At 38.1% G+C, this 15,037-nt stretch overlaps 1 protein-coding gene across 1 annotated transcript in view; it reads right to left on the reverse strand.

Moving 5' to 3' along the window:
- Positions 1 to 1,106: 1,106 nt before the first annotated feature.
- Positions 1,107 to 15,037, reverse strand: part of cmasa (cytidine monophosphate N-acetylneuraminic acid synthetase a) — a 33,880-nt gene continuing 19,949 nt past the window's right edge. The window contains exons 7-8 of the mRNA XM_063004966.1: positions 3,688 to 3,853; positions 1,107 to 2,706 (exon numbers count right to left, since the gene is read on the reverse strand). Coding sequence (XP_062861036.1) covers positions 2,510 to 2,706; positions 3,688 to 3,853 — 363 coding nt within the window. The 3' untranslated portion in view covers positions 1,107 to 2,509. The remainder of the gene's footprint in view (positions 2,707 to 3,687; positions 3,854 to 15,037) is intronic.

The raw sequence follows: 15,037 nt of genomic DNA on the forward strand, positions 1-15,037 counted from the left end.
CTTTTGTAAAAAAAAAAAAAAAAGGAAAATGAAAAAAAATATATATTTTTTTATTATTACTATTATTATTATTTCCCTAAATGCACCAACCTTTCTGAAAAGTTCTATATAAGTTGGCTTTCTAGACACAGAGTGAATGTGCTTGATTGGTCTGCCAGTCTAGATGTCTCTTACTGAAAATGTACGGAAAATTTTAAAGAGAAGAATCAGAAAATGAGGACCACAGAATGCTGTGCAGCTGAAGTCTTGTATCAAGCAAGAACGGTGAAACCAGTCAGGTGGCAGGCGGTAAAACATGGTAGACCACCAGAGCTGTGTGTATGTAGGGTAGAGATAATGCCTGAAATAGCATTCCTTATTGCTGGTGAAAGTGCAGCCTCTGCTGACCGGTCGAGGTACTTGCACAGGGGTTTTGGCCATGTAGTGTACAGGGTGTCCCAAAATGAACTGACATTTTAATTTTGCCACCATTAAAAATGGTGATGTGAATTGGCCGCCAAGATCATGTGACTTGGCGCCGTTAGACTTCTTTCTTTGGGGTTATCTTAAGGATAAAGTGTACACCAACAAACCACAATCCATTGAGGACCTCAAAGAAGAAATTCGACACAACATTGCTGAAATTTCTAAGCAATTATGTCAACGTGTCATGGACAATTTCATCAAAAGAGTGAACATGTGCTGCCACGGTCAAGGGGGTCATTTGTCAGATGTTTTGTTTCATACATAACCTCCATGTCTTTACTTTTAAATAAAGCAAAACATTATTAATGTTTAAATAAAAAATGTGTTTTATTAAAAAATTAAAATGTCAGTTCATTTTGGGACACCCTGTATAATAGGCGTTTTTAGTTAGCTCTGGTCATGGTGTTTGGTTTATGTTACTGATCACCAATACTGCCATATTCACTTTGCTAAGGTGCTTATTATAACATACCTGTAGTTTTGTTCACATGCAAATTGGTGATGTTTTAATAGCATGCCACATGCTTGTCAGTTATTAGTTATATTAAGAACTTATAAAGACTACTGCTGCACTAAATCAGTAAAACAGTTTATTCAAAACTAGTTAATAAACTAATAGGAAGAGTCTTCATATTTTCAGATTAATCAAAAGCAGGTTAAACTATAATAAGATTACCAATATCTGATTTCTTGCTTTCCTTCTATTGTTTCATAAGTTTTTTTTATTTAAAGTGAATCAGAATTTTTGACTGGAGTAAAGGTCAGAAGTCAGTCATGTTTCCCATCCACATGCAATTAGTGATTGCATGTAGATTTTATTAATTTACAATTGTAATAATCAGGCTTGATAAAAAAACTACATACGTTCATTTACCACTTAATAATTTATAGAAAAAAAATTATAATAGTGTTTATAAAAATGCAAACAAAATGTTTCTGCATAAAAAAGCATGGACAGAAATTAAAAATGCACACACAGACATAACCAGGTAACCTGTTTTTACCACTTAAGAGCAAGTCTCTACCCACACACTAAAAATTACACAGTAAACGTAAAAAAAGAACAGAACAATGCTTCTTGTCATTTCAGACGTCTGTAGAATAATTACATTCAGACAATCCATTAATGTGGTGAGGTTGTGTGATATGTAACAATACCAGGTACAGTATATCAATTTGTGAATAAATTCTCTGTTTTTTACAACTATTTTTCCACCAACATTTTTAAATGAATAGCCGTAGGCTAGTGGTTAAGGTACTAAACCAGTACTCAGAAGGTTGACGGTTCATGCTCCACCACTGCCTGGTTGCCACTGTCGGGTCCTTGAGAAAGACCCTTAACCCTCAATTGCTTAGACTGCATACTGTCACAACTGTAAGTCACTATGAATAGAAGTGTCTGCTAAATAGCTGTCTACAGAATTAACTGCTTTAATTAGAATTATCACACTTCTATTTCTACATATCACTGTAGAGTGCAATATTTCTTACATAATTTATTGTTTTTTTTGTAGCAACAATTGTGCAAGGTTGCCCTCTGGTGTATAGCCAGGTTTGCTGCTAAACATCCAGTAATTTGGTTGGTTGGAACTACACACGCGTCGGAGGGGTTGAGTGTTAAATACGGCCCTTATCGGACAGCAGCGGTGGAGCAGATATTTGTGGTAATTGGATATGACTTAATTGAAAGAAAAAGGGAAAAAGCATAACTATACATAGATAAAAAAGAAGTGTAGTCTGTGAGCAGTGAAAATGAAACTGTTAGCCTCGTCCATACTGACTATATAGACTAACAATACTTTTGTAAGATTTTTTTCATGGGGCACCAAATCCCTGGCAGCGTACCTGGTTACAAGTGCCACTTTGATTATGCAGAAAAGAGAAATTTCCTAAGCTTAAGATTCACCCCTTTGATCACCTCCAGACAATGTCCTAACCTACACCAAGCAGCATTATTATTTAATTTAATAATTTATTTCACTTCATCTATTTATGTAGTTTCTTATTTAAAACATTCCTCTAAAATCATTTTCAGCATTTTCTACTAAACGTCATTCTGTGTCTGAAACTGGGACACCTTCTTTAGTTGCAAGATGTGCTCAATAAACTCTCTGAGTGCCCCGTGCCCAGCTGCACTCTGGCATGTGTAGTTGGCAGCACTGAGTGTCACCATGGGTACATCCAGGGGTACTGCACTCAGACCAGCCAGGTTCAGGCAGTCCACATCTGGCACATCATTGCCTGCAGAAATGAACAAAGAGAATTAAAAACATGTAAGTGCTAGTGAAACAAAGCGTCTTTTACAACAAGGATTTCCTTGAGTGGAGTCGAGCAAATTATTGTCCTGAGTAATCTTTATTTTTAGATTTCAAAGCTTTATGTCCTCTTTTATTTGACATCCATGCTGGCCAAAAAGTACCTAAGATTAACAAGCACCCTATCTGACATTTGTAAAGCTATTGGATTCCCTTTTTATACCAGTCTGTAGTGGACTACTACATAGAATAGTAACATGCATGGAGGGAAAGCTATACAGTACTTATACTCTGGGACAGTGGTAGCCTAGTGGGTAGAGCTTTGGGCTATCACCCGGAAGCTTATGGTTTAAGCGGGCGGCACGGAGGCTAAGAAGGTCCTGCAAGAAGGTCCTGGGTTTGATTCCCAGGTGGAACGGTCCGGGCCCTTTCTGTGTGGAGTTTGCATGTTCTCCCCTTGTCTGCATGGTTTTCCTCCAGAAGCTCCGGTTTCCTCCCACAGTCCAAAGGCATGCAAGTGAGGTGAACTGGAGATACTAAATTGTCCATGACTGTGCTTGACATTAAAGATGAATCTTGTGTAACCTGTCCTGTCATGCACGTAACCAAAGTGTGTAAAACATGATGTTAAAATCCTAATAAATAAATATGCTTGAATCTAATATGGTCAGAAGTGCAGTAAAACAAATGATGCACAATAAAGAAAGCTGATGTATTAAAATACAATCCCCTCTTAAAACTGGTGCACGAAACATATGATCACTGACATAAGTTCAGTTTTTACTAGTTAACTCCTCTTAGGCTTTATATCTATGGCCCTATATCTAAAAAAATATACGTATATCTAAAACAATTAAATTACATGAGCAATAAAACAGATCAGGTTTATATATTTAAAATATTAACAGTTGAGGAATGAATGATAAGTAGATGGAAAGCTGCAGTAAAGTGGAAGTTATGCACATACCCATAAAAGCCACCTGTTTCCACACCAAGTTCTTCTCCTCTAGCAGACTCTCCACCTCTGCCTGCTTTTGCTTCTTTAGATGCCTGATTGTACAGCCTGTTTTCTGGGCAAGCTTTTCTGCAAGCTTTTCTGGCTCTGGGGCATCACCGGAGGTTAGAAGAATCACCTGTGAGAAGAGTAAATGGACCTTTTAAAAACTGTTTTTTATTAACAGAACAATGGTGTTTGAGATGCTTATGAGAACTAAGAGCACTACAAGAGGTATAATCTTGTGATCTTTGAATCTGTGAACATATCTAGGCTTATTGTCACTTGTAGTGCTTAAATACTAATCCTAATGTATCACTAGTCTAATGCACTAGCCCAACACTATTGAGTTCTTGAGTTTGAATCCCTGGCAGTGCTATCAACCTGGCTGGCTGCCCATACAGGCACAACTGGTTGTGTCTGTAGGGAGGAAAAAGGTTTAAACTTATTAACGCTGTAGAATAGTAGCCTTTACTATCTGCTCAAGGTGCCTTTGTTTGTAATGAATAACCTGAAGGGCTTAGTATGTCTCTTTATATGCCAAACAACTGTCTTTGAAACTCAGTCAGCAAGTGCTCATGTGTCAGAAGGGTGCACAGGGGGAATGGGGGACTAACTCATTGTAACTCATTCTTAACTCGTTCTATACCTTAAGTCCACCTGCAGTACAGAACAGATTTGTTTTAAAGGAATCGGCCTGAAGCAAATTCTAAAAATGTAATTTGGCCCACACATGTAATTTCCACTGCTTGACACTGTTTTGAACAAGGCAGCTTCTACACAAAACAAGATTATTTAACAAAAATTTGCCACAGTGACCAAAAATAGCAGAACCAAAGAATCGCAAAAGAGCAAGCAAGTGTGGAAATATTTAATCATAGAATGTCTGTTTGATATGCAATAAAACAGTTGCAGTGATGAAAGAGTATAATTTACGACGACACTATGAAACTAAACATCAGACCTACACGTTCTACACTGGTGCCAAATGGCAGCTAGCCTGCTAGCTCAACAACAGTATTTTTCCTTGCCAACAAAACACAAGAAATTGCCAGTAAAGCCCACTAACAAATGTTAGTAAAAATGTTAATAAGCCCAATAATTGTTACATAACGAGCCCTTTTTACATTACCACCCCTTTTTATACAGGTCGGTGAAGGGGGATCCCATTTCTAAGACACAATCTGAGGCTGCTGTTTTGAGAATGATCCAACACTTTTTGTAACAAAATAAATGAAACCCCATTAATGAAAAGCTGTGATGTAAATTATCAATCATAATTTACCTACATTAGATTGATTTTGATTTAATACTTTAATACACTAGAGGTTAAGTGATATACCTAGTAGCCCAACCATTAGTATGTTTTTCCATATGTGGAATGTCATGCTTACAGTGCTGTAAAAAAGTGATTGTCTCCTTTAGATTGCTTTTGTTTTTGCCAGAGGTGAAAAGCAACAAATTACATTTACTCGCGTTACTGTCATTGAGTAGTTTTTTTGTGTACTTGTACTTTTTGAAGTAGATTTTTACAACCTGTAATTTTACTTTTACTTAAGTATGTTTTGTACTAAGAATTGTAATTCGCTACATTTTAAATCACATCCATTACTGAGTAAAATGAGTCGCATTTTGTGAAAGCCACAACACTTGTAACCTTGATTTGTTTTGAGTTATGGATTTGCAGTATAACTGGTATTGGTGATAAAAAAAAGAAGGCTGGTCTATAGCAGGGGTTTTCAACCTTTTTGGACATGCGCCCCCCCTTCGTGTGCCAACCGTGAACTTGCGCCACCCCCCCCCCCACCCCCCCCCCCGCCCCGCCCCCAACTTGCGCCACGCCCCCTCCCCTTCGTCAACCACCGCACAGAAATCATTGAGAAAGCTTCTGACAAGTTAAAAGAACGTAGTTAATGTTGTGCACATTATATAATTTTGCTGATTGAAAATATTATTTTAAAAAGATAATACAGTCCGACCCCATCTGAGCCGATTCTATCAGCACATTATATAAATTCGTGGTTCACTTTGGTAAATCATAAGCGGTTCTTGCTTTTTGATGTACAGGGGTTGGACAAAATAACTGAAACACCTGGTTTTAGACCACAATAATTTATTAGTATGGTGTAGGGCCTCCTTTTGCGGCCAATACAGCATCAATTCGTCTTGGAAATGACATATACAAGTCCTGCACAGTGGTCAGAGGGATTTTAAGCCATTCTTCTTGCAGGATAGTGGCCAGGTCACTACGTGATGCTGGTGGAGGAAAACGTTTCCTGACTCGCTTCTCCAAAACACCCCAAAGTGGCTCAATAATATTTAGATCTGGTGACTGTGCAGGCCATGGGAGATGTTCAACTTCACTTTCATGTTCATCAAACCAATCTTTCACCAGTCTTGCTGTGTGTATTGGTGCATTGTCATCCTGATACACGGCACCGCCATTGGATGCACATGGTCCTCCAGAATGGTTCGGTAGTCCTTGGCAGTGACGCGCCCATCTAGCACAAGTATTGGGCCAAGGGAATGCCATGATATGGCAGCCCAAACCATCACTGATCCACCCCCATGCTTCACTCTGGGCATGCAACAGTCTGGGTGGTACGCTTCTTTGGGGCTTCTCCACACCGTAACTCTCCCGGATGTGGGGAAAACAGTAAAGGTGGACTCATCAGAGAACAATACATGTTTCACATTGTCCACAGCCCAAGATTTGCGCTCCTTGCACCATTGAAACCGACGTTTGGCATTGGCACGAGTGACCAAAGGTTTGGCTATAGCAGCCCGGCCGTGTATATTGACCCTGTGGAGCTCCCGACGGACAGTTCTGGTGGAAACAGGAGAGTTGAGGTGCACATTTAATTCTGCCGTGATTTGGGCAGCCGTGGTTTTATGTTTTTTGGATACAATCTGGGTTAGCACCCGAACATCCCTTTCAGACAGCTTCCTCTTGCGTCCACAGTTAATCCTGTTGGATGTGGTTTGTCCTTCTTGGTGGTATGCTGACATTACCCTGGATACCGTGGCTCTTGATACATCACAAAGACTTGCTGTCTTGGTCACAGATGCGCCAGCAAGACGTGTACCAACAATTTGTCCTCTTTTGAACTCTGGTATGTCACCCATAATGTTGTGTGCATTGCAATATTTTGAGCAAAAATGTGCTCTTACCCTGCTAATTGAACCTTCACACGCTGCTCTTACTGGTGCAATGTGCAATTAATGAAGATTGGCCACCAGACTGGTCCAATTTAGCCATGAAACCTACCACACTAAAATGACAGGTGTTTCAGTTATTTTGTCCAACCCCTGTAGATGAGAGCAGAAAATGTTACTTCACAGAGCATAGACAAAAGTTCATCAATTACTAAGTTGGTTAGTTCGGGATCATCTGCTCTGACTGAAAACGTTTAGCTCCACAGGCAGAACGACTCTGACTGTGGTAATACTCAGTATAATTAAGCCTGAGCTTTTTAAGGTAATCGAGTCACACAAAATGTTCTGTAGTAGTTGGTGTTTATTTACAACCGCAACATTCATTATAACACTAAACACGGAGAGATGACTGAGAAAAGAAACTTACGCTGCGCTTAAAATGAATTGACTCCCGAGTCACTTATAATCGATACTGTGAACAGAGCGTCTCTCTTAAAAACACAAACACGTCCTATAACAGCGGTCGCTGCTTTTGACACCGGTTATCTTCGCTGTGAGCCCTATTTTGAAGGTTTTTTTCAGACGGAACTGAATAACATTAAACGTGCGTGTGAGCGTGGTCAGTTAGAGTAATGAAATATGTCTCCCGTGGGTGAAAAATGAATTGCTTTAGTTTTAGAAGTAAAAAAATCTCGTAATGCCACGCCCCCCGGTCAGGCACTCGCGCCCCCCCAGACAAGTACTCGCGGTTGAAAACCCCTGGTCTATAGAATACACAATTTATGCCAACTTCAGTGGTTATACAGTTTGAAAATGTTTTAAGGGATGGTCTGTACTAAAATAATATTACACATCCCTAAATGTTTTAAATGTTGTATCAACATGTTTTTTTTTTTCTATTAAATTTTAATTGAAAACAACCATTGTTTGTCCACTCGTCTTGAATTCTATTCTTCTATAATTAATTGTTTCATAAATAACAGCAAGTCAGTCAGTTTCCGATACAGCCAAGCACTCCCACACCATCACTATACTGCCACTATGTTTGCCTGTTGGTATTATGTCCTAAATATTAGACATAATATAGACACAATAAAACTATTGCTGTCCAACAATTTAGATTTGTCTCATTATCACAAATGCTTTGGGGATCACCCAAGTGCTTCTATTACCAAAACTGACATTAGCTGAGGCTAAAGACATTTGCAGTTCTGTGTATTATCACTGAGCTTTTACAAGATTTTAGACAGTCTATTGATTTATCAATGTAAAACGTTTTCTCCTTTTAAGGAAGGTGGTTGTGGTATGGTGCAGTCCTAGAGCCATGGCTTTGTAATCCCTTTCAGGTAGATTTTTCTGGACCAGTAGGTGTAGGTGTGCTGTTGAAGTCTACAGTTGATTTTCTAGCACGGTGTCATTTTTATTCAATCTCAGTGTCATTTTCTGAACAAGGAATGCTTGTGACTAGATCATTGTGGTTAGCAGACCACATTCTTATTCTTAACCTAGCACTGACAAAAGAGGAAAAATCCCAGGAATGCTGATAAGCCTGATGCACCTGTACCAGTGTCACAAATACTACAATGACAGGACTAAATGGCTTTGTACTGTTTCGTAATTGTGATCAAACAGGTTAAAGAATTGCAATGCAACTATAAAAATAGACAGTAGGTCTGATGTAATGTCACTGTAGGTTTTCTTTTCCTGATTTCTAATACAGTAGCAAAGTAGAAAAGCTATTTCAATACATTCCCTGGTATATTGGTTGTATTAAAATATATTAATGAATTTATTTTATTTATTAATTTAACTGCTTCATACTGAATAGTGTCATGGTGGTCCTAATGGCATTTAGAAACAGTGGGAGCAGGAATTCAGAAATACTACCATGGGCAGGATGCCAGTTCCTCACAGGGCACCACACACTGATCTGTTCATTTACTCACGAACTAACAAAAAGGGACAATAGATTAATAGATCATTAGATCAGCCAATTTACCTTCTGCATGTTTTAGGGAGGTAGGAATGAACAGAGTACCTAGAGGAAGACCAGACAAGACATGTAAAGAACATGCCAAACTTCAAGCAGACTAAGTCAGAGGACAAGATTTGAGCACAGGTTTGCCAGACCCTGATTGTGGCATCATTCCTTAGCAAATCCGATAGCAAAAGGTAAAACTATAGCAACTGAAACATTTTTACAATTGTCACGAGCAGAGAAACAGCTTAGAATGTAATGAGGGCTACAACAGCAGAAGACCACATCAGGTTTCATTTCTGTCAAGTAGAGGACTCTAAGGCTACATTGAGTACAGGCTTAGCAAAACTAGACTGTTGAGGATTGGAAAACATTTTATCTTGATGTGATAAGCAAATAATAGGGTCAGAATGTGGCATAATTCTTGCATCTACAGAACCCAAAACATTGTATTAAATTTTAATTGAAAACAACCATTGTTTGTCCACTCGTCTTGAATTCTATTCTTCTATAATTAATTGTTTCATAAATAACAGCAAGTCAGTCAGTTTCCGATACAGCCAAGCACTCCCACACCATCACTATACTGCCACTATGTTTGCCTGTTGGTATTATGTCCTAAATATTAGACATAATATAGACACAATAAAACTATTGCTGTCCAACAATTTAGATTTGTCTCATTATCACAAATGCTTTGGGGATCACCCAAGTGCTTCTATTACCAAAACTGACATTAGCTGAGGCTAAAGACATTTGCAGTTCTGTGTATTATCACTGAGCTTTTACAAGATTTTAGACAGTCTATTGATTTATCAATGTAAAACGTTTTCTCCTTTTAAGGAAGGTGGTTGTGGTATGGTGCAGTCCTAGAGCCATGGCTTTGTTATCCCTTTCAGGTAGATTTTTCTGGACCAGTAGGTGTAGGTGTGCTGTTGAAGTCTACAGTTGATTTTCTAGCACGGTGTCATTTTTATTCAATCTCAGTGTCATTTTCTGAACAAGGAATGCTTGTGACTAGATCATTGTGGTTAGCAGACCACATTCTTATTCTTAACCTAGCACTGACAAAAGAGGAAAAATCCCAGGAATGCTGATAAGCCTGATGCACCTGTATCAGTGTCACAAATACTACAATGACAGGACTAAATGGCTTTGTACTGTTTCGTAATTGTGATCAAGCAGGTTAAAGAATTGCAATGCAACTATAAAAATAGACAGTAGGTCTGATGTAATGTCACTGTAGGTTTTCTTTTCCTGATTTCTAATACAGTAGCAAAGTAGAAAAGCTATTTCAATACATTCCCTGGTATACTGGTTGTATTAAAATATATTAATGAATTTATTTTATTTATTAATTTAACTGCTTCATACTGAATAGTGTCATGGTGGTCCTAATGGCATTTAGAAACAGTGGGAGCAGGAATTCAGAAATACTACCATGGGCAGGATGCCAGTTCCTCACAGGGCACCACACACTGATCTGTTCATTTACTCACGAACTAACAAAAAGGGACAATAGATTAATAGATCATTAGATCAGCCAATTTACCTTCTGCATGTTTTAGGGAGGTAGGAATGAACAGAGTACCTAGAGGAAGACCAGACAAGACATGTAAAGAACATGCCAAACTTCAAGCAGACTAAGTCAGAGGACAAGATTTGAGCACAGGTTTGCCAGACCCTGATTGTGGCATCATTCCTTAGCAAATCCGATAGCAAAAGGTAAAACTATAGCAACTGAAACATTTTTACAATTGTCACGAGCAGAGAAACAGCTTAGAATGTAATGAGGGCTACAACAGCAGAAGACCACATCAGGTTTCATTTCTGTCAAGTAGAGGACTCTAAGGCTACATTGAGTACAGGCTTAGCAAAACTAGACTGTTGAGGATTGGAAAACATTTTATCTTGATGTGATAAGCAAATAATAGGGTCAGAATGTGGCATAATTCTTGCATCTACAGAACCCAAAACATTGTATTAAATTTTAATTGAAAACAACCATTGTTTGTCCACTCGTCTTGAATTCTATTCTTCTATAATTAATTGTTTCATAAATAACAGCAAGTCAGTCAGTTTCCGATACAGCCAAGCACTCCCACACCATCACTATACTGCCACTATGTTTGCCTGTTGGTATTATGTCCTAAATATTAGACATAATATAGACACAATAAAACTATTGCTGTCCAACAATTTAGATTTGTCTCATTATCACAAATGCTTTGGGGATCACCCAAGTGCTTCTATTACCAAAACTGACATTAGCTGAGGCTAAAGACATTTGCAGTTCTGTGTATTATCACTGAGCTTTTACAAGATTTTAGACAGTCTATTGATTTATCAATGTAAAAAGTTTTCTCCTTTTAAGGAAGGTGGTTGTGGTATGGTGCAGTCCTAGAGCCATGGCTTTGTTATCCCTTTCAGGTAGATTTTTCTGGACCAGTAGGTGTAGGTGTGCTGTTGAAGTCTACAGTTGATTTTCTAGCACGGTGTCATTTTTATTCAATCTCAGTGTCATTTTCTGAACAAGGAATGCTTGTGACTAGATCATTGTGGTTAGCAGACCACATTCTTATTCTTAACCTAGCACTGACAAAAGAGGAAAAATCCCAGGAATGCTGATAAGCCTGATGCACCTGTATCAGTGTCACAAATACTACAATGACAGGACTAAATGGCTTTGTACTGTTTCGTAATTGTGATCAAGCAGGTTAAAGAATTGCAATGCAACTATAAAAATAGACAGTAGGTCTGATGTAATGTCACTGTAGGTTTTCTTTTCCTGATTTCTAATACAGTAGCAAAGTAGAAAAGCTATTTCAATACATTCCCTGGTATACTGGTTGTATTAAAATATATTAATGAATTTATTTTATTTATTAATTTAACTGCTTCATACTGAATAGTGTCATGGTGGTCCTAATGGCATTTAGAAACAGTGGGAGCAGGAATTCAGAAATACTACCATGGGCAGGATGCCAGTTCCTCACAGGGCACCACACACTGATCTGTTCATTTACTCACGAACTAACAAAAAGGGACAATAGATTAATAGATCATTAGATCAGCCAATTTACCTTCTGCATGTTTTAGGGAGGTAGGAATGAACAGAGTACCTAGAGGAAGACCAGACAAGACATGTAAAGAACATGCCAAACTTCAAGCAGACTAAGTCAGAGGACAAGATTTGAGCACAGGTTTGCCAGACCCTGATTGTGGCATCATTCCTTAGCAAATCCGATAGCAAAAGGTAAAACTATAGCAACTGAAACATTTTTACAATTGTCACGAGCAGAGAAACAGCTTAGAATGTAATGAGGGCTACAACAGCAGAAGACCACATCAGGTTTCATTTCTGTCAAGTAGAGGACTCTAAGGCTACATTGAGTACAGGCTTAGCAAAACTAGACTGTTGAGGATTGGAAAACATTTTATCTTGATGTGATAAGCAAATAATAGGGTCAGAATGTGGCATAATTCTTGCATCTACAGAACCCAAAACATTGTATTAAATTTTAATTGAAAACAACCATTGTTTGTCCACTCGTCTTGAATTCTATTCTTCTATAATTAATTGTTTCATAAATAACAGCAAGTCAGTCAGTTTCCGATACAGCCAAGCACTCCCACACCATCACTATACTGCCACTATGTTTGCCTGTTGGTATTATGTCCTAAATATTAGACATAATATAGACACAATAAAACTATTGCTGTCCAACAATTTAGATTTGTCTCATTATCACAAATGCTTTGGGGATCACCCAAGTGCTTCTATTACCAAAACTGACATTAGCTGAGGCTAAAGACATTTGCAGTTCTGTGTATTATCACTGAGCTTTTACAAGATTTTAGACAGTCTATTGATTTATCAATGTAAAAAGTTTTCTCCTTTTAAGGAAGGTGGTTGTGGTATGGTGCAGTCCTAGAGCCATGGCTTTGTTATCCCTTTCAGGTAGATTTTTCTGGACCAGTAGGTGTAGGTGTGCTGTTGAAGTCTACAGTTGATTTTCTAGCACGGTGTCATTTTTATTCAATCTCAGTGTCATTTTCTGAACAAGGAATGCTTGTGACTAGATCATTGTGGTTAGCAGACCACATTCTTATTCTTAACCTAGCACTGACAAAAGAGGAAAAATCCCAGGAATGCTGATAAGCCTGATGCACCTGTATCAGTGTCACAAATACTACAATGACAGGACTAAATGGCTTTGTACTGTTTCGTAATTGTGATCAAGCAGGTTAAAGAATTGCAATGCAACTATAAAAATAGACAGTAGGTCTGATGTAATGTCACTGTAGGTTTTCTTTTCCTGATTTCTAATACAGTAGCAAAGTAGAAAAGCTATTTCAATACATTCCCTGGTATACTGGTTGTATTAAAATATATTAATGAATTTATTTTATTTATTAATTTAACTGCTTCATACTGAATAGTGTCATGGTGGTCCTAATGGCATTTAGAAACAGTGGGAGCAGGAATTCAGAAATACTACCATGGGCAGGATGCCAGTTCCTCACAGGGCACCACACACTGATCTGTTCATTTACTCACGAACTAACAAAAAGGGACAATAGATTAATAGATCATTAGATCAGCCAATTTACCTTCTGCATGTTTTAGGGAGGTAGGAATGAACAGAGTACCTAGAGGAAGACCAGACAAGACATGTAAAGAACATGCCAAACTTCAAGCAGACTAAGTCAGAGGACAAGATTTGAGCACAGGTTTGCCAGACCCTGATTGTGGCATCATTCCTTAGCAAATCCGATAGCAAAAGGTAAAACTATAGCAACTGAAACATTTTTACAATTGTCACGAGCAGAGAAACAGCTTAGAATGTAATGAGGGCTACAACAGCAGAAGACCACATCAGGTTTCATTTCTGTCAAGTAGAGGACTCTAAGGCTACATTGAGTACAGGCTTAGCAAAACTAGACTGTTGAGGATTGGAAAACATTTTATCTTGATGTGATAAGCAAATAATAGGGTCAGAATGTGGCATAATTCTTGCATCTACAGAACCCAAAACATTGTATTAAATTTTAATTGAAAACAACCATTGTTTGTCCACTCGTCTTGAATTCTATTCTTCTATAATTAATTGTTTCATAAATAACAGCAAGTCAGTCAGTTTCCGATACAGCCAAGCACTCCCACACCATCACTATACTGCCACTATGTTTGCCTGTTGGTATTATGTCCTAAATATTAGACATAATATAGACACAATAAAACTATTGCTGTCCAACAATTTAGATTTGTCTCATTATCACAAATGCTTTGGGGATCACCCAAGTGCTTCTATTACCAAAACTGACATTAGCTGAGGCTAAAGACATTTGCAGTTCTGTGTATTATCACTGAGCTTTTACAAGATTTTAGACAGTCTATTGATTTATCAATGTAAAACGTTTTCTCCTTTTAAGGAAGGTGGTTGTGGTATGGTGCAGTCCTAGAGCCATGGCTTTGTTATCCCTTTCAGGTAGATTTTTCTGGACCAGTAGGTGTAGGTGTGCTGTTGAAGTCTACAGTTGATTTTCTAGCACGGTGTCATTTTTATTCAATCTCAGTGTCATTTTCTGAACAAGGAATGCTTGTGACTAGATCATTGTGGTTAGCAGACCACATTCTTATTCTTAACCTAGCACTGACAAAAGAGGAAAAATCCCAGGAATGCTGATAAGCCTGATGCACCTGTATCAGTGTCACAAATACTACAATGACAGGACTAAATGGCTTTGTACTGTTTCGTAATTGTGATCAAGCAGGTTAAAGAATTGCAATGCAACTATAAAAATAGACAGTAGGTCTGATGTAATGTCACTGTAGGTTTTCTTTTCCTGATTTCTAATACAGTAGCAAAGTAGAAAAGCTATTTCAATACATTCCCTGGTATACTGGTTGTATTAAAATATATTAATGAATTTATTTTATTTATTAATTTAACTGCTTCATACTGAATAGTGTCATGGTGGTCCTAATGGCATTTAGAAACAGTGGGAGCAGGAATTCAGAAATACTACCATGGGCAGGATGCCAGTTCCTCACAGGGCACCACACACTGATCTGTTCATTTACTCACGAACTAACAAAAAGGGACAATAGATTAATAGATCATTAGATCAGCCAATTTACCTTCTGCATGTTTTAGGGAGGTAGGAATGAACAGAGTACCTAGA

The sequence above is a fragment of the Trichomycterus rosablanca genome, chromosome 1 (assembly GCF_030014385.1).
Source record: "Trichomycterus rosablanca isolate fTriRos1 chromosome 1, fTriRos1.hap1, whole genome shotgun sequence".
Lineage (NCBI taxonomy): Eukaryota > Metazoa > Chordata > Actinopteri > Siluriformes > Trichomycteridae > Trichomycterus > Trichomycterus rosablanca.